This window comes from Martes martes (genome assembly GCF_963455335.1).
Source record: "Martes martes genome assembly, chromosome: 4".
Classification (NCBI taxonomy): domain Eukaryota; kingdom Metazoa; phylum Chordata; class Mammalia; order Carnivora; family Mustelidae; genus Martes; species Martes martes.
The window spans coordinates 104,328,280-104,349,191 of record NC_137891.1 but is presented as its reverse complement, the minus strand read 5'-3'; the positions used below and the strand labels follow the sequence as shown (position 1 = coordinate 104,349,191).

General features: G+C 34.0%; 2 protein-coding genes across 7 annotated transcripts in view; both read left to right on the top strand.

The window, feature by feature from the left end:
* RNPC3 (RNA binding region (RNP1, RRM) containing 3) overlaps positions 1 to 9,607 on the top strand; it is a 28,744-nt gene extending 19,137 nt beyond the window's left edge. For 3 of the 5 annotated variants that reach the window (XM_080802941.1, XM_080802939.1, XM_080802937.1), the window contains exons 10-15: positions 500 to 661; positions 1,890 to 1,984; positions 2,076 to 2,134; positions 4,242 to 4,374; positions 5,267 to 5,338; positions 7,857 to 9,607. In XM_080802941.1, coding sequence (XP_080659067.1) covers positions 500 to 661; positions 1,890 to 1,984; positions 2,076 to 2,134; positions 4,242 to 4,374; positions 5,267 to 5,326 — 509 coding nt within the window. In that variant the 3' untranslated portion in view covers positions 5,327 to 5,338; positions 7,857 to 9,607. Of the gene's footprint in view, positions 1 to 499; positions 662 to 1,889; positions 1,985 to 2,075; positions 2,135 to 4,241; positions 4,375 to 5,266; positions 5,339 to 6,369; positions 7,187 to 7,856 lie in introns of those variants that run through there. The other 2 variants (XM_080802938.1, XM_080802940.1) reach the window with 2 other exon arrangements.
* Positions 6,720 to 20,912, top strand: part of LOC308342481 (pancreatic alpha-amylase) — a 41,853-nt gene continuing 27,660 nt past the window's right edge. Inside the window, exon 1 of one of the 2 annotated variants that reach the window (XM_080802936.1) lies at positions 6,720 to 7,931. In XM_080802936.1, coding sequence (XP_080659062.1) covers positions 7,924 to 7,931 — 8 coding nt within the window. In that variant the 5' untranslated portion in view covers positions 6,720 to 7,923. The remainder of the gene's footprint in view (positions 7,932 to 20,912) is intronic. The other variant, XM_080802935.1, reaches the window with a different exon arrangement.

The following is a 20,912-nucleotide window of genomic DNA, read 5'->3' as shown; positions in this document are numbered from 1 at the left end:
ACAAATTTCTTTCAAATAATTATTAATAGTTCAAAGTGGACAGGTTAAACATAACACTTATTATTGACCCCCTCACACACACACACGCGCGCGCATGCTAGCATTCTGCCTCTCTTGCCCGATACATTTTATCTTTTTGAGGTGTCCCTCTGGTACCTCAGACTAAATACATTGAAAATGAGTTCATTTTCTTTCCACCTTGCATGCCCTATGAGTAGTACCACAAAGCAACCATTTGGCTGTTTAGCTATTGTCTGGCTGTTTTCATATTACAGTGGCAGAGTTTAATAGCCATGACAGAAATCATATGGCCTGCAAAGCTTAAAATATTGGCTATTTAAACCTTTACAGAAAAAGTCTATCTACTCGGTTCTAAAGCATTGAGAAAAACACTGAAGAATTTTAGTACCAAAAGATATTTCAAAGACTAAAAATGGAAAACAAAACCTGTTTTGAAGGGAGGGAATTTTTAATGGCTGATGTTAACGTTAACTTTTAGATTTACCTGCTGCTGAAGGTGATGCACCAAATGTAGGATTTGGAAAAATCTTCCCTAAACCTAATTTGAACATTACAGAAGAGATTAAAGAGGACTGTGATGAAATGCCATCAGAATGTATTTCTAGAAGGGAGTTGGAAAAAGGCAGAATTTCTAGAGAAGGTAATTTCATGAAATAAACTGGTACTTATTCCATTTCTCTGATGCATCAGAAACAACAAATCTCTTCATACTCGTTACCTAATAATTAAGGCATACATTTCAAAACCTCTTTCCAATTAATGTTTTTAATCACTGCCTTTTTTTTTTTTTTTGGTGAAGATTTTATTTATTTATTTGATAGAGAGATAGCGAGAGAGGGAACACAAGCAGGGGGAAAGGTAGGGGGAGAAGCAGCCTCCCCTCAGAGCAGATGTGAGGCTCGATCCCAAGACCCTAGGGTCATGACCTGAGCCGAAGGCAGACGCTTAATGACTGAGCCACCCAGGCACCCTGCTTTTGGTTTAATACCCGTATTTTGTAGGGAGGAAAATGTGTCTCGATAAAGTGTTTTCAGCCTATCTGTGATTGGAAAAAATATTTCTGTTTTCATTCCTAAAACTTTTTATATATAATATTTCAAAAAATCAAGTGGCCTGTGGTCTGGAATTTTGTATTCCAAATACAGTGGATATATCATTACAATTCTATGTTTGAGATACATGCAAAGCAGTTGTTTAAAAAAAAATTGTTTCAGTTATTTGGTAATTAAAGGTCTGTGTTTAAGGATTTTATATCCCAACATGATAGTTTTTTTACTTCTAAAAGAATTTTTTCTGTTTTAGTATACTTTAGGAAATTAGGGGTTTTAGATTGACTCGTAACATTTTATAATATTTCCCATGATAATGGGAAATAAACTTCCAACTAGCATTTTTACGTAGAACATCTGTTGTCAGGAACTGATTATTGATACTACAAGTAGTGGTATAGGGATTCAGAAGCCACAGTTTGTATGAAATTAGGTTTCTTACATTTGATTGTGTTGGTACTTGGTGGTTTGAGAAATAGACTTTAAGCAAGACAGTGACACAAATGATTGATAACATTTATTTGCTTTATTTTTTTTAATAAGGTTATTTTATCATAAAGGAGTTTCAATAGTAGATATTTTATTGAACAAATTTTAGTTATTCTAGGTGACCTGAAATTTTTAAGTTTATTTTCATATTATCAATACAGATTTTTAATATTTATTAATAAACATTGCTATTAATGGTTATGGTTTTTAAATTTTCATAATGCTTGTTCAATTTAACACTTGTATTTGAATGTTCTTACAGTTTTTCTTTGAGAAAATTAATGAAAATATCCTAATGTGTGTCCTCCTTTTGTTTTGCTTTTAAATAAGAAATGGAAACACTCTCAGTTTTCAGAAGTTACGAACCGGGTGAACCAAACTGTAGAATTTATGTAAAGAATTTAGCTAAACATGTTCAAGAAAAGGTAAATTTAAATTTGTCAATTGACTGTATTATTTTACTTTTTTTTTTCCCCCTGAACCTTCTTACTTGTCTTTTTCTTATTAAAATTCTAGGACCTTAAATTTATTTTTGGAAGATATGTTGACTTTTCATCAGAAACACAACGGATAATGTGAGTCATACTCTCAAATTATGTTTTGTTTTTATCTGTTACAAATTAGCCCTTTATTTAATCCCAGCACTTTCCCTTTAGAGATAACAATTACAGGAAAAAATTGCTCTTACCTGTTGCATAACTTTTAGATATCTAAAGCATTTGTCAGCAGAATTCTTCGTAAATGGACAGATAGTAAGCATTTTACATTTTTATTTTATTATAGGCTGTACAAGTGTCTGTCGGAGCTACTCAGTTCTATCTTTGTAACATGAAGGAAGGCATAAATAATAGACTAATAGTTATGTCTGAGTTCCAATAAAACTTTATTTATACAGAGAGCATAAATTCCAGCCTTAATGCCCAGTTCTGAAGCAGTGGTTCTCAAACTTTAACCTGCATAAAGAATCACCCGAAGAGCTTAGTAAAACCATTTCCTGGATCCATCTAGGTTGACGTAGGGCCTATGAATTTGTATTTCTAAAAAGCTCATGGATGATGCCAAAGCTGCTGGTCCAAAGACTATACTTTGAAAACTACTGCATTAATGACCTATTCAGGAATATATATAGTAGTCTGGCAAAATTTTTCAGATTCTTAACCTTGGCAGTAACTTCCCTTCTTTTGTTTTTTTTTTTTTTTAAAGATTTTATTTATTTATTTGACAGAGAGAGAGATCACAAGTAGACAGAGAGGCAGGCAGAAAAAGAGGGAGGAAAGCAGGCACCCTGCTGAGCAGAGAGCCTGATGCGGGACTTGATCCCAGGACGCTGGGATCATGACCTGAGCCGAAGGCAGCAGCTTAACCCACTGAGCTACCCAGATGCCCGTAACTTCCCTTCTTTTAATTAGTCTGCATTAACCAAGGCTCCCAATTTTGTGAGAGCAAAAGAGAGGGATATGATTTGTAAACGATATAAAAGCTAAATGTTTAGAGTTAGAATTTCATTCTTTAAATTGCCATAATTAGTTGGCTGCGAAGTATATAAGACCCTCAGCCGTATAAGTTAGAAGTAGGGAGAAATAGAAAAGGTAAAGAGATAGACTTTGAGTTGGAGGTAAAATGGAGGACTAATTGGAACTAAGTTTTATTTTAGTATTTTAAAGTCTTATCTGGCCTGTTTATACTCAGTAGTAGCAGATCTCTTTTCTTAGCAGTATACCAAAAATTTCTTTTGCTACTCATGCAAAATACTGGTCCTTTTTCTTGTTGCTACCTTTGAATCATGATTATAAGAAACAGGAAAAAAAAAATGTATGAAGTGTTTCATTTACATAAATATTTATATACATCCATTTCTTCTATTTTTAGTATTGCTGTAATTAGAATTTGAGGGGGAAAATAATTCTATATGTGGAGAAAGCTGTATGTACATCAAAATCATAAATAAATTGTTTTTCTTGGGACTAGTGTGAATTTAAAAAATTGCTGCATTTTTTAATGCTCTGTATAGACTATTGTGATTGTAGGAAGTACTTTAGTTGTAAATTATGGTCTGGTTTTTCTGATTTTTGAATATCATTTTCCCAAAAGTGTTGAAAATGAATATGTTATGGAATAATAGAACATTACATTTGGAATAAAAAAATCTAGTTTGTGTTTTTGCTCTAATTTTAGCTATCTTTGTGACTGAAGAAGTCACTCTCTGTAGACTTCTGTACAATGATGATTTTGACTAGATGATAAATAAGGTCATTTCCTACACTAAAGTTCTATGTTACTTTTCTTTGGTTCCTCTCAGCCTTTGTATTCTCATTATGTAGTAGTTGTCTCTGGAGTGGATAATAGTTGGCTGTATGAAATATTTTAAACATTGAAATATGAAGTAAAAATTTAAGTTTGCTTTTATAGTTTTTAGTATTATAATTTTTAAATTATATAAATACACTTAACATAGTTTTGAAGGATAGGTATAAGCTCATTATCAGACTTACTTAGAATCAGTTTTAGAACAGTATACAAAACAAAACATAACTCTAGAAAGTCTGAGTAATGTTCTAATAAGACAGTATGGTCATTTTTACTCTGAAATAGCAAACATTTTAAATGTTCAACACATTTTCCTGTGATCAGAATTGTTTGATACTCTTCAAATCAAAATCTCTTTTTCTCCTTCACTTCTAGGTTTGATATTCGTTTGATGAAAGAAGGTCGCATGAAAGGACAGGCTTTCATTGGACTTCCAAATGAAAAAGCAGCAGCAAAAGCCTTAAAGGAAGCTAATGGATATGTTCTTTTCGGAAAACCTATGGTGGTTGTATCCTTTAAATAATCCGTTCCAAAGACAGTGTGTTTTTTAGTAGAAGGGTATGTGAAACTAATTTTTTTTTTTAAGATGTTACTTATTTATTTGGGATAGAGGAGAAAGCACAAACAGAACTAGGGTGGCAGCAGAGGGAGAGGGAGAAGCAGGCTCTCTGCTGAACAGGTAGCCCAATGCGGGGCTTGATTCCAGGACTCTGGGATCATGACCTGAGCCTAAGGCAGACACTTAACTTAGCCACCCCAGGCGCTCCTTGAAACTGATTTTTAAGTTATCCTTTAGAAAACTGAACAACCGGTATTCTGGCTTGAGATTAGTTATAAACATACTTAACTGGGTCACATGGGTGTAAATAAAGGAACCTCAGTAGCATGAAGGTATTAAAATTTAGCCATGTCTTAACATTTCATTTATATACCTCAGAAACACATTTTTAGGCTAAGCCTAAAACACTACAGTATCTACAAATACACTTGGAGTCATTAAAAAAAGATATGATTCATTGTAGTTTTTGTTTTATGTTTTATTATAGTATAATTCATATTTCTATTTGAAAATTTTAATGACCAAAATATATCATTGGTTAAACATTCTGCTTTTAGTAGTTAATACAGTTTGCAAAATAGAAATCAGTGGGATAGATGGAGTCAAGGTCCAGCTGTAAAAAATTATGAAGGAAAGGTACATTTTTTACTTTAGCAAATCATGGGCAGCAGGTAGGAAGCACTCAAGAAACTTTTTTTTTGACAAATGGCTGAGAGTAGGAAGACATGTGTAAGAGACAGATTTTAAAAACTACTCCTATCATACATTAGGTAGTTCTTAATAATTATTTAGAGAAAATTACTGTCCTGTTTGTGAAAGAACCTTAATTTTTGAATATTAGCAGTTTGCTCGATCTGCTAGACCAAAACAAGATTCTAAAGAAGGAAAAAGGAAGTGTTAAAAATTAATGAAGGTAAGTGTGGATATAACATAATGAAAGAACAAGACTTTCTTGAGATAAAATAAAGGAAGTATAAAAGCCTGCTAGAGTGATAATTCAGGTATCTCCTAAGGTTTTTAAAGGATAATTAATCATTTGATCCATCTATCCATCCAAGTCTCTATCACTCTCTTTGTGTCACTATGCAGCTAATTCCCGATAAATTTCAAAATTGTAATTACAGACTAAAGCCCATCTGTATATAAAATTAAGTTTGGAGAATGGATTTATGAGGGGGATATTTCTTTGTCTTAGAACTTTTTCAACCTACAGAAAGGCAGTGGTTCTTAAACTTTAACATATATTATAGTGACCTGAAGGGCTGATAAAACAGTTAGCTAGGCTTCTTTTCACCCTCACGCAGAGTATCTGATTCAGTAGGTCTGGAGTAGGAACCTTGTGTAGTCAATCATGCCAGTTTTCCTGTGCTGATGCTGGGAAAGTGCCCACCAAGCCAAGACAAGTTGGTCACTCTTAACAGGGCCTAAGAATTTGCATTACTAATTACACATGTCACAGAAATATTTACATTTTTTTTGTGGAATGAAATCTTTTGCCTTTCAAACAAGTAATTTTAATGCATTCTTAAGTAATTTAATGGTTAAAAAAGATAGAATTAACCATTTTAAACTTCAAAGTTTGTGTTATATTGTTTGATTTAAGACACTTGAGTGGAAACATTTTTTGTTTTATTTTAAATCTTTTTGCCTTTATATTTGGAAGAACATGAAGTAACTCAGTCAACTTTAATGGTGTTAAGCTAAAAAAACCATATAACTAAGGAAAAATTTTGCTTAATGTTTATTTCTTTTGTGAAATGCCTTAAATATTTGAATTTTGTGAGGTACCTATACTGGTATAGTCAGAATTCTTACAAATACGTTAGTGGAATGGTTACAAAATTAACAGTTTTCAGTGTGTGTTTAAAAAAATCATTTATTTATAAATCTAGTGTGTGAAAACTGAGAAAAAAAATTAAACTGCCTTCTGCTGTTCTTCTTTAGAAGCATTCCTGCGTAAATACTGCTGTATTACTGTCATACAAAGTGTATCCTTTCTTGTTGTATCCTTTTTGGGGCAGTGTTTTCTGTTTTTCCTAGAAATGTTTTGTCCCTCCCCTACTCATTGATTCAGGTTAAGCAATAATTTTTTATAATTTATCCAGTGAGATATTTCTAAAATTAGCAATGTTGACTGGACAAATCGCTTACATGTTTTTTAGATCTGTTGCTGAATTTTCTATGCCGTTCTTGAGGTTATGCAATTTTTCCAGGGAAAGTTAGTGAATCAGGTCAACTTATTTACTTGGAGAATGTATGCATCTGCTTCAACATAGAATTTAGTCTTGTTTTTTATATTTATGTATTTCCTAAACCTGTTTCAATAACATATGCTTTCTGTTTTATGATATATCTGGTTTAGGTGTTCTATATAATGTATTATAAAATTGGTTTGGGGAAAGGATTTTTTCTTTTGAAAAAGTATATATATTGGAAATTAAAATAACTGAATTTCTTTGTAAATTCCAAGAGTAGCAGACCTCACATCTGAGGTTTTATTACTGATATTTCCTTTGAAACAGATAGCAAGTAGAAGTATTTTTTTTTCCCCCTCTTTTTCTAAACAAACAAAAGGAATGAGAAAAGAGGAACAGAGGGAAGACGATATAATACTTACTCAGGGTAGCACATTAAGTGGAAAAAAAAAAAAAATCTGGTAGGTATATGTAGTAACAGTGGTTTCCAGACTGGCTGATGACCATAATTACCCGAAACAGTGGTTCTTAATCTTGGCCACATTTTGGAATCGCCTGGGAAACTTAAAAAAATCTGATGAAGGGAAGAAAAGGCTAAAATGTACCTGGGTTTCTCTCCATTTTGATTTAATTGGTCTGGCATACAGCATAGATAGTGGAATATTTCAAACCTAATGTGTGACCCAGGTTGAGAACTATTGAGGAAGGATTTTTAAATTCAGAAATTCCTGGACTCTCTCCTGAAACTAATAAATCAGAATTTCTGGGAATGGGACCAAGAATCTAATTTGAAAAGGTGTCTTTAGTAGTTCCAAGGGCTGACCAGTTTGGATACTAGTTTGTTAGATTAAAATGGTTAGATGCTTACTACAACCTAGCCATCCAACCTTCTCTATGTAGGAAAATCAAGAATTGGAGCCTCTGCATTTCTTGCAAATCCTGCTATTGCTAGTACTAGGAAAACAATAAAAATTCTGTTAATAATTATTATCACTCAAGAGTATAAAAATTTATAGATACTGAAATTGCTGTTTTTTGTAGAGACAGTTAAAATGTTTTATTTTTTAATGTTAATCAGTTTCTGTATAAGCAGTTTATTTAGACAATTAAAAATTTTTAGTACTGACATGATTCACTAATTTTCTAAATATAAACATGTTAGCTTTTAGTTATTTTAAAACTAATAAACTGCTTTATAATCATAATTATTTTTAATGAACTCTTATGGTGTTTTAGGTTCCTTTTGATTCCATGTCTTCCAACTGCTTTCCAACTTTAAGGAAAAGAAAGTGACATCTGGATTATGGAACTGTGCGTAACAGCTTTTAAAGTATATTTAAAAATTAAGTCTATATGCATTTAAATCAGTTTATTGGAGATATATTACATGTATTTTAATCCTCTTCCTCATATATAATAAATTATTTTCTTTCCAATAAAATAATGTTATTTTTTTTTTTATGTTTACCACATTTGGAAAGTGTAGTTTGATAATTGCATAAAATTTTCAAGGTAATTTTACAATACTAAACAGAAATTTTCTTTTATGATTACAGATACTGCCCTTTTTTCACTCTTACCTGCATACCAATGCACTTAAACATGCTTTTTTATAGTAATATTATTTCTTTCTTCTTGTAATTATTTTAGGAGTGGTTATATTTGGCTATGAATTTCGTTGTTTTTTTATTGTTGGTTTTTTTTGTTGTTGTTGTTGAAGTAGTGGGAGATTTCCCCCAGTTGAGGGAATTTGTATCTTGCCCTAATTTAGTCTTTTATTTTGGTGCCCCCAAATCGATCAGATTATCATCACCTAAGGTTGTAAATGTTTCCCATACAAAATCTGTTATCTTAGTGGAATTACCTTCATCTATGTGTTAAGAAGGAAACTGATGTATTTAATTCTTATTAATACTGCCCTGTGAGTATATAATAATAACTTCACCAGAATCAATGCCCAAAGACTTGGTCTTTGTTGGAATGCTGTTGTGAATCACAACTTTTTCCTCAAAGCATTGTGAAAGTAAGGAAAATGGGAATTTTAAGGATAGAATTTAGAAGTATGGAGAAGTGAACCCTAGGACATGCTCAGTTTTAGATGTCGGGTATATGAAGAAGAGGTAGAAGCCAAATGAAGGTATCTCAGGTAGGAAGGGGTGGTGAAATATATCAGATATGTTCTTGACAGATTTCTTCTTGACAAACTGATTCGATGAATGGAAGAAATGAGAAGAGGTATTAAAGAGAATGGTTGAGAGGAAGTTAATATAGTGAGAATTTTGAAGGCAACTGTGTTGGAGAGTCTTGCTCTCAGAGGGATGGAGAAATGGGCTGTTAATGCAGGGGGATGTAGTATCAAGGTTTTTTATTTTGTTTTGTTTTATAAAGATTGAAGATATAGCAGGTTTGTGTGGATTAATCCAGTAGGCCTAATCTGGCAGAGGAAAAGACAAATATGATGCAGGAGGGAGAAGGAGGAGCTATAAATACAGTATAAAAATGAAGTTAGTTTTACAGATGGACATGTAAACGTAGTAGCAGTGGGAGAAAGGACAGATTATGAAGGTCCAGATATTTGTAGTTTACTAGATATATAGGAGGACCATGTAAAAGTTGTATTATATTTTTTTGGTGAAATAGGAAGCAAGGTCACAGAGGGAAAGAGTATTGGATTGAGGAAAGAAAAGAAGGTGTAAAATAGACACTTAGAGAAGTGGCAGAGTGAATAGATTATTAGAAAGATGGCTAGATGGTACTTAAAGAGGTCAGTTGAAGTCTGTTAATTTAAGTGAGACTGGTCAAATGATTCTGTATTTTCAATTATGTTTAGCCTTGGTGCTATCACTAAGTAGACGAGAGTTGAATTTAATGAAAGTTGGGATTTTCCTGGATGAATACAACAAAGTGGGAGAAAGGAAAATGTGTTGGTATATTCAAGGGAATGATTATAAAGAAAAGACATAGAGATCTGGGTAAAGAGCAAAGTGAGAAATGAAGGTTGAGAAACAATGGGAAAGTGGTATGATCAATTATAGATTGTAGTATGATTGAAGATGTGTTGAGTTATTTACTAGAGGTGGTAAGTAGAAGTTTGGGAGGTTGAAATAACAGAATAAAATAAATTGACAAAGGCATAGAGAATACAGTAATTAGTGACTATAAGTTCTAGGATCTAAACATGGTAGTTGAGTGAAAACAGGGTCATGGAAGGAGATGAATTAAAGAAATTAAGAAACTTGAGTATTAAAAGGATCATCTAAGTGCATTTCAAAATTATTATGACAAGAATAGTGAGCCAAGATCTAAGTAAAATTATTCCTTAGAACATGTGATTCTGTTAGATATGCAAAAAGTAATATTTTAAAAAATAAATTTATAAAACTCTTGAGTCCCCATCTTTCTATAGTGACAGGAAATTCAGCCTAATTTACTGAAAACTAATATATTACTAGTTTATTATACTAGTTTATATACTAGTATATATAACTAGTATACTAGTATAGTATATACTATATATACATAGTATATATATCAGTATAGTATATATACTATATATTACTAGTATACTAGTTACATATACTAGTATAAAACTAGTATATTACAGTGGTTTTATAGGTGTAGATTCTGACATCACATCTTGTTTCTAAGGTTTAATTGCTTTATGGCCTTGGGTAGGTTCTGTCAGTTTCCATGGAGATAATCAATACTTGTCATAGGGTTGTTGTAAAGTTGATTTGATGAATATAAAATACTTATAAAACAAGTCTGGTGTGTGTGTATGTATATGTATGTGTGTGAGTGTGTTTATAGTCAAGTTTTCAATAAATACTAAGTCTTGTAGTAGTGGTTGTGGTGGTTCTCAACTTACACCAATTACGGGTGATACAAAGATTTTGATGTCTTAGACAAGACTTAGACAAGACTTCAATCATCTACCCTCTTTGATGACCAGCACTTCTATTTCTTCTGAGAGAGGAAAAATTGCCTCGATTATTCAAGGTTGTTCTAGCTGTTCTAAGAATTAAATTTACATGAGACATATTCCTAATTTCTTAACCTTAAGTTAGCTTTAATACTGAATATTTTCCCAGTTCATGTGAACTTGAAATTCATTTGGATTTTCTTTTTTATTTTGAGAATTTTTATGAATACAAAACTTATATAAGTGCTTAATTTTCTTTAAGCCAATCAAATAGAGCTCTTTTATAAATTAATTTTAGCAATTCTAACTGGTGGTAGAAAATGCCATATAGCCACAATAGACACATACTGACAGATGCAGAAACCTTACTTTTATTAATATTTGAGGAGAAAAGGGGCAAGAGAACCCTTTTGCAGTTCTATTTTTTAGAAAGACCTACTTCCTTCTTTTTTCCTTGACTTAGACAATTGCGGGCTATGTTCACACTTCAGAGATAAAAGATTTACAACTTCAAGAGACAGAAAGAATGTAAGTTCCCCCTGCCCCCCAGGAATTATAGGGTAATTGCTATTTAGAATTTTCTTTCCTTTTCTTAAGTACAGGACAATTCTGTTTCAGTATCCTAGTTTTTTATAATACCTATAAGCATTTTAAGAGGAATAGGTGAGGTTTTGGGATTGGTAGAGATGGCAGGCAGGGTGGGGGGATTACTTCTAGAGTTGTATTTCTGGTTTTGTAGAGATTAGCAGGCAAAGTTGTTGCTAATTCCCAGAAAGAACTGAATTACAGCCTGAATATCAAGAGGCTGATTAGCCTTTTTAACTAAACTTGCCTCTTTAGATGAGGAAGATTTCCAAATAAAGTAGGAATCAGAAGATTTATATCGTTGTTAAAAAAAAAAAAAAAAAGAAAAAGTCTGTATAAATCATTTTAACAAAAGCCTTCTTTCTTCACAATTCAGTCTTGGCTTCTTTAGCCCCTGAATATCAGCCTTCTGCTGTTGAATTGTAGGAGGGCCAGGAAAAATTATGGTCATCTGTTTTCTTTGGTAGTGGGAAGGATGTGAATGGCTACTAGTCTTTCCAATTTCTCTTTAAATTTGGTGGGATCTTCTAAAAGTGGAGGTAAAATTGGGCTAAGACTTGCTGCTATCCAAGGGACATGAAATTTTTTCCCTCCTGGGTTTGGGGTGGGAGGAGTGGATCCAGGGTACATCTGCAAAGGACATGACGTAAGAATGCCTAAAGCTGGCAGAGCCTGATTGCAGAGCTTTAGAAAGTAGGAGTAGTATTTAGAAATAGCAAAGTGAGCCTCATCACATGTCTTCAGTGGTTCTGTTATATTCACTTCATGAGTTTTAGCATTTGTATGAGTAACCTACGTACTTTGACTCTAGCATTTAGGCTAGAATGCTCTCTGTAAATCTTATAAGGAAGGGTAAGTTAAAACAGGCGGATGGACCTGGTTTTTAAGAAGAATTTACCTTGGATGTGGACATCAGTTTTTGTCTTAGTCTAACTTCTGTTCTTTCACTTTATTAAGGGAGTCCCTAAGTCCCTAACCCTAGTAAGTATACTAATAAGATAATTGAGAGCTCTGTATAAGGATTTTTTTTTCCTTTGAAATGTAGCCAGTTTAAGAGATTTATTGTCTGACCGTTGAGTAGAATCTTACTAATTTTTTTTTTTAATATTGTATTTATTTGAGAGAGAGAGCACAAGGAGGGAAGGTAAGGATAGAGGGAGAGGGAAAAGCGGGCTCCCCGCTGAGCAGGGAGCCCAGTGCAGGGCTCGATCCCAGAACCCTGGGATCGTGACCTGAGCTGAAAGCAGATACTTAACCAACTGAGCCACCCAGGTGTCCAGGATCTTACTAATTTTAAAGCAACTCAAACAAATAAGCCTTTTTATGGAAAGACCCAGCGACACGTTCTAGGCTTAGGCCATGGATGCAAGTGGCATCCCTGGGGAGGGCATAGATGATGCAGTCCCCATGATCTAAAAGTTTATTCCCAGAAGTAATTTAAGAAAGCAAATGCTTTTGTTACACAGGCAGTAAGGATGCTTCAGTGAAAACAGTGTCATTAGTCACCCACAAAAACCTGAAATGCCTCCAGTCATAGACCTACTACTAATCTGTGACACCAGGCAGGTGCTACTGAAATGGGACACTTCAGCACTAACAAAGCACAAAGGTTAAGAGCACAAAAGTCCCTTATGGACTAGAACCTGTTATGACTTACTGTTCTGAGGGCTGTCATGGCCAGATAGAGAGTGCCACTAGCAACTTTGTCTTAGAACCCCACTCTTAACTTGGCTACCAAGGTATACTCCAGTAAGTGCTTTGTCTGCATGGTGGAGACCAGAGAGAATAAAGCAAGTTCTCAAGACAAAAGGAAAACCCTTATCCAGATTTTATGTGTGGGACCCACAGCAAAGTTTGTCGAAACATAATACCAGTCTGTTGAGAACCGTGAACTCAACAGTCTATAATGTTAGTTTGAATAGCAGGCTTATAAGGGCCTATGCTGGTATGTCCCTATAATAATTCCTTTTTATAACAACACAAAAGATAAAATTAGTGACCATCTCTGGGAGGAAAGAGAGTACTCTACCGAATTTATCAGAGCTGCTGAGCCCATGGAACTATTTCCAAAAATATTTTCTCCTGCTAATCCAGATTTAGAAAGAAAAAGGACCATCACCACTCTTGCTTCACCAGATCTTGCAGACAGATTCCAGGAGACTGACATGGTAAGAAATCTTACCTTTGCTAGCTGTTCGTCAGATGTCCCAGAATTCCTCAGCTACAGCAATCCCAAGGTGAATAATATTTAGCCAATTAAAGTTTATCCTGCCAACTAGCTAACTATTGGGGAAGAAAAAATTTCCTTCAAGATTCTTCTAATTGGTCTAAGAATTAAATTGACATGAAACAGATTAGGAGTAGGAAAAACAAATTATAATTAAGTGTACATGGAGGCCTAATAATAGCATTGAGTCTCAAATGTCCAAGTCCTGTGCTTTTATGCATTTTAGGCAGATGTTGCCAGGTGAACTGCAGAGACCCTGGACCCTGGGTCCTCAACCTAGCCTATCCTGAAGGAGTCACCAGAAGTTCTCTATCTTGAGAAAAGATTCAAGGACACACTCAACACAGTAGATAAGTTACATAACTGGGGAAGTTTATTAAAGTGAAAAGTGCACTCGAGATAGGAAAGCAAGTGAGCTCGAGAGAGAGTGAGCGTGCATGAGTGCTATGTGCTCTGAAGATTGGGTTTCTGTCTTTATTGACAGTTGTTAACTAGAGGGTAGAATATTTATTACTTGGGGCAGGAAGCAGGGTTTTGTACTTTTTCTTCCTAATTTGGTCAGGGGTTTACTGTCATGGTATCCATCATATTGGACCTGTCTGGTTTGATCAGGTTTCTTGTGGAATGCTGCCAGGATAGGCCTCTGACTTTCCCAGCTACTTTGTTAGAACCTAACTTCCTGCTTTGAGCAGGAAGAGACATTTATCAACAAGGAGTTGACAAGATAAAGAGAACTTAAGTTTTGAAGCTTTAAATAGTAAAGGATTCTAAACAGAATTTGGGCTATAATTGTAAATTACTAAAAGTAGTAAGACGTATTTATACAACTTTTTTTACCTCTGAATTCCCAATCTCATGATAAGGATATCTCAGGGAGAGTACCTTTCACATGGGAGATTTATTTCCTGCTTTCTGGAGACAAGGTGGGAAGGGAAAGAGCATTCTTAATAATTAGTATGTCAGAGTGGCACATTTGGGACTACCTGTCCTTGGCCCCCACACTTCCTTGCTACAATTAGACCATGAGAGTTTGACAAGTGTAAGAGCGTTGGTGTCTAGGAATTAACCTGTTTGTGGATAATGTCATTCCACTCTGTTTCATAAATTGAGGATATGACCCAAATAGGTCCAATCAGAAGGATTTCCAGTTCTTGTACAGATTCTTTTTTATTTTTTTATTTTTTTTTTTAACTAGGTAGGACTATGCCTGGAGCTGCTAATAACTATTATCCTGATAATTGTGATGATAGTTCATTTTCAGTTAGTTGTTTTTTTTGTTTGTTTGTTTTGTTTTTTTTTTTTTTTAATTCATCATGGAGAAGTACTAATAATTTAAACCTGTAGCAAAAGCCTGAACAGCTAGTGTGTCATGGAATTTTTTAGTTACTTTAAATGAAATAAGCTTGAAATAAGTACATTTTCCTTTTGCTGGAGGGATCTGGCGCTCTACAGACTAACTGTGTGTCATAGATGTCATCCTTAAGTACTGAAGTTTCATATAAACTGCATGAAGTGAGAGTTTAAAGGCCTTCTCCAAAGGAAAAGCATAGAGCTATGAAATCAAGAGAGAAAGTAGGTAGTACACAGCCAAAAACAAATGTTTTATTACAGTGTATAATATATAAAACTCATATTTCCACATGGTGGTTTTCCACTTATGCCTTCTATGAAGGCTGGGAATGGTATGATGCAAGTGAGACAAATATGGTATAAAATTAAAGGAGTCACTCAGACTAATGTAAGTGCTCTTCATTCCAATTTAGTAGCATGGCTCTGCCTCCTACTGTTAGTAGCATGAATAGAATCAGCATAAACCTGATCAAGTAAATCAAACAAAAGGCCTTAGTTCAGTTTACTGCTTTAGATGATTTGGAAAGTATTTGCTATGCAAATGAGACTCCTTTAAAATCAGTATCAAGAGATAATCAAGGCTTTTAAAAGAAGTAAGGGAACATATTAAGAACCTGAAATTCAAAAGGCACTGTACTGAGTGCTTGGAGCAATTTGATCTTAACCACTTTATAAGAAGTGAGCACTTCCCATTATGAGTACTGGAGAAGGTTGTTTTGTTTTTTCTAGTAAACTTCAGCTGTAAATTAATAAGATACTTTTTTATACCTATAACTTATTAATGCATATAAAACAAAAAAGTATTGACCTTAGTATGATTGTTTAGGAGAGATGAGAGCCACCCACATATGTTAGGCACATAAGAGAACTGATGATCTCAGGAGGAATAGTGTACTCCAAAAACTTAAGCTACTATATATATATATGCTACTCTGACATTTCCTGAAAGCAAACTGTTGTTAACGGTAGGGCATTCATGTAAAGACCAGTAGGGAATCTAAAATAAACAGCTCAAACTCAACCAAATTTGGGGGGAAAAAAAAATCCTGGGAAAGGGAGATTCTGTATCCAACAAGCATAAGCTTCAATACCTTGGTGTAAAGCAAGGGGATTAAACAAAAACAACACTTTAGAACATCTGTGATTGAAAGGGGTTAATATCCAAAACTGCAACAGTGAGAAAAGGGGTATTTAACTACACAAGAAATTTTAATTTTTCCAAATAATAATATAGCACTGATACCTGGATATTTGAAAATCTTAAGAATTCAAGAAAGTCTGAGCAAGGAATTTATTGTATGAAATTTCTCAGAGCATAGAAAAAAGATACACAAAATATTAAAATTACTTATGGAGACATTTAATATGCTGCTATGTAAGAAAAGGGTGGAAGGGAAAGATTGAGGTTTGAATTACGCAGTGTTGTATATATTGTACGTTTCTTTTAAAAAGTTATTTGAAGAATATTTTGGTAAAATGTTAACATCTGTTAAATCTGGATCTTGGGACTTGGGGCCTGTAATTTTTTTTTTCTTTTACATTTTTCTGTATGACATATATCACAACTTGAATGAAAATAAAATAGTGGAACACCTCTAATCCAGTGTTTTGCAGCTGTTTTCATATTGTCCTCCCCAAAGGAACATTTTTAGAATTTTTTTTCACAATTGCTGTACATGAAATTTTAATATCGTAATATACTTTTTGATTTTGAATATGTATGTACCTGTCTTTATGGATAAAAATTGGAACATTTTCTGTCCTTTCCAAGAACTGAAAAATAATGAACACATGATACCATAAAACATTAACAAGTTCAAAACCTTAATATATCATATAATTTTCCCTGACCTTAGTTGATAAATTAGGTATCAGCAAAGAAAGATTTGAAAAATGCTTAAATTTCTGAATACTAAACAATATTTCTAAATAACGTGGATCAGGACAGAATTCTTAAGAGAAATTAGATAGTATTTGAACTGAATGAAAGTGAAAATTGATCAGATATTTGTGGAATACACCAAAGGAGTGTTTAAAGGGAATTTGCTTATCTTAGAAAAGAAGAAAAATCCAGATTGATGATTCAGCTTTCTACATTAAGGAACTAGAGAAAGAAGAGCAAAGTAAATACAGAGCAAGCAGATAAAGGAAGTAAAAATAAGCATTAATCAGTGAATTTGTAAGTAGAACAATAGAAAATATTGTAAACAAAGCTAGTTCCTAAAACGACCAATAACATTGAAAAGGTTCTAGCCAAATTGCAAAGAAAAAACACCCCCAGAGCTGTAAGAAAATATTTGGAATATTTTGAACAAATTTATTTCTGCAAATTTCCAACTTTGATTGAAATGGGTCAGTATCATAAAAGAGACAAACTACTAAAGCTGTTTGAGAAGTAAGCAACCTGAATGATCCTACATCCACTTAATACATTTACTTCATAGTTAAAAATATTCCTTTCTTTCTTTCAGAGAAAATGTAAGGCATAGATAGTGTCACTGGGTTAATTTTGCTGAATGTAAAATGAAACCAACAATTCTATACGACACATACAAATTCATTTTATGAGTTCTGTACTACCCTGATGCTAAAACAAGATATAAGAAAACTATGTTACCATTATTTCTCATGAGAGTAAATGTAAAATTCCTCATCAAAATATTAAAGAAGCTGAATCAAGCACTATGTGGAGAGTATTTTAAATCATGAAATGCAGTTTATCTTGGAAAATGCAGGCTAGTCCAACCTTTGAAAATCAACTATATTCCATATCAATAGACCAAAGAAGAAAAAGCATATGCTCATCTTAATGAATGAAAGCATTTGATAAAATTAAACATTCCTAGTAAATAATAGAGCTTTCCTTAATCTGGCAAATAGTGTTTACAAAACTTACTACTACCCTAATGGTTAAAAAACTGAACATTTTCTTCCAAGATTGAGAACAAGGTAAGAAAGTAGATACCAATTCCTTTTCAACATCTAACAGCCAGTGCATAAAACAAAAAAGGAAGAGCCATACAAATTGGAAATGAAGAAGTAAAATTGTCCCCATTCAGAGATGACATGATTGTTTATGTAGAAAATCCCAAAGAATTAAGTCTCCTATAACTAATAAGTAAGGTAAGCAAGGTTGCAAGATTAAAAGTCAGTAAGTGGATATCAAATTTTTTTTCTAAAAAATACCATTTGCAGTAGTACCAAAACAAATAATAGAAGTCTACCAAAATGGGTACTGACCCTGACAGCCCTTCACCAATTTTGATAATGACAGGTGAAGATCTAAATGAGAGAGATACTGTGTACATGAGTCAAAAGACTCATGATTTTTGGGGCGCCTGGGTGGCTCAATGGGTTAAGCCTCTGCCTTTGGCTCAGGTCATGATCTCAGAGTTCTGGGATCGAGCCCCGCATAGGGCTCTCTGCTTAGCTCAGCGGGGAGCCTGCTTCCCTCTCTCTGCCTGTCTCTCTGCCTGCTTGGGATCTCTGTCTGTCAAATGAATAAATAAAATCTTAAAAAAAAAAAAGACTCATGATTTTTAAGAACATCAACTCTGCCAAATTGATTCATTACTATGAAAAAATCTTAGCAGTATATTGTGTTGATATTACCAAGCTGATTTAAATTTCTTTGGAAAAGCAACAACTAGAATAGCCAGAAAAAAAAAAAAAATTGGGTGACTTAGACTACCTAATTCTAAGACTTATTAGAAAGCTTGGATAATCAAGTTGTCGTATTGGCAAACATGGACACAGATCATTGGAACAGAAAAATCCAGGAATAGACCCACACATGTACCATAATTTTTGACAAAGGTGAGAAGGCAATTCAGTGGAGAAAAGATGGTCATTTCAACATATGATGCTGCAATAAATTGGACATCCATGCGCTAAGAATTGAGAATAAAATCAGTATATTTTCTCATGCAAAAAAATTCTTCAAAAATGAGTCCTAGTGCTGGATATAAGGTGTAAAAGTATAGAATTCCTGGAGGAGGGGGAAACAAATAGGGTAAGTCTGCATGGCCTTACATAAACAAGTTCTTATATGCAACACCATAAAAAATAAAGATAAATATGCCTTCATCAAATAAAAACCGTGTTATTTTTCAGAAGACATAACTAAGAAGATGAAAGGAAAGTCACAGACTGGGAAAAATTTTTGCAAAGTATATATTTGAATTTTATCTGGAATATATAAAGAACTTTGAAAACTCAGAGAAAACAAATCCCCTGCCCAAAAAAAGGACAAAAATTTGAAGATCATTTACCAAAGACTTAGAGATGGCAAATAAGCACATGAAAAGATGCACATCATTAGACCTTAGACAAATGTAAGACAGCCAAAATAATGTATAGCACTACACGCCTCTTAGAATGGCTTAAAATGAATTTTGACAGTACTAACACTTGTCAAGAATGGATCACTACAGCTTTCAAACATTGCTAATTGAAGTACAAAATGGTCCAACTGCTTAGAAAAACAGTTTCAAGAAGTTTGATATAAAGTGAAATACACAATTATATGTGAGCTAACTATCACACTTCCTATTTAAGAGGAACAAAAAAGTATGGTCACAGGAAAAAACAAAACAAAAAAAAAACCTTGTATGTGAAAGGATACTGGGAACATGACAGAGTAGGAAGCACCAGGAATTCATCTCCCCACCCAGATGACAATTGGAGTGGTAGAATTTTTTTGATGTAACTATTTTGGAACTCTATTAAGGCCTTTCAGTTTAACAGGAAAAAGCTTGGACAGTAAATTGAAGTTAATTTCATTCAAATTTAGCTCTTAACATAGTAGTAGCGACCCATTTCCCAACCTCAGCCATATAACAGGCAACTGTACATGTGTTCCTGGGACAGCTTGCACACAGCTAGTGGGCATCAAGGTAGGCAAAAAGAACCTCCACCTCCAAATATTGGGAATCAGGGTGATGGCTGATTTCTGCTTTTGATCACAGGAGTGCAAAGAAGTGGGAAGCCATGGTTCTACTTCTTTCCATTATAAGCATATACATCCACACCCTATGAAGTGACTTCTAAGGGTATAAAAGGACTGACATCCCCTTTATTCCCCATTTCTTATTTTTTTCCTTTTGTCTTTTCTCTCTTCTTTTCCTCCCCCCCCCCCCCTTTTGGGATCCAGGCATTAAAGACCAGGGCATTCATAAACAACTGCATGTATGGGAAAAATGAGAAATTGACCACAAATGCCCAGGGAAAGATTCAAACAAAATCTGAGAAGACCTTAGGTTTCATACTTCAGACTGATCCTTAGCACAGAGAGTGAAAAAACAATCAGAAGCAAATGATAGGGTTGCCTGGGTGTCTCAGTTAAGCATCTGACTTTTGATTTTTGGCTCAGGTCATGATCTCAGGGTTTTGAGATTGAGCCCTGTGTCAGGCTCCATGCTGGGAGTGGAGTTTGCTTAGGATTCTTCCTCTTCCTCTGCCCTTCCTCTGCTCATGTGCAGGCACATATGGGCACATACACTTTCTCTGTCTCAAAAAAACACAAACAACAAAAAACCCCAGCAAACCCTAGGGAGGAATTTATTTCTAGAATTAAGATACTTTAAGAATGTCATTTCAGAAACCACAAACAAAACAGGAATGTATGACCCATTCAAAAGAGTTACAAACTACCTGAAGTAGATGATGGCATTTGCTATAAGACAAAGTCTTTAAAACAACTTAGAATGATGATCAAAAGATTAAAGAATGATGTCCAGAAAGCTAAAAAGCAAAAGAATTCTAGAGATGAAAAATACAGTAAGTGAAATGTAAAAAATCACCGTAGAGGGGTTCCAAGAAAGATTTGAATAGGCAGAAGAATCAACAAACTTGAAGATAAGACAATGAAAATTATTAAGTCTAAAGAGCAGAAGCAAAAAGATTGAAGAAAAGTGAACAGAGCCTGAGGGACCTGTCGGACACCAACAAGAAGATGTATATACACTGTGGGAGTCCCGAAAGGAGAGAGAAAGGGACAGAGAATATTTGAAAAAATAATGACTGAAAACTTCCTAAATCTGATGAAAATTACGAATATAGAGATCCAGGAAGTTAAACAAACTGCCAGTAAGATGAACGGAGAGACCCACATCAAGACACACTCTAATCAGACTTTAAAAAGACAAAAACAGAATCTTGGAAACTGTAACTTACAAGGAAATTGTCACAGGGGATACTGAAATTATCA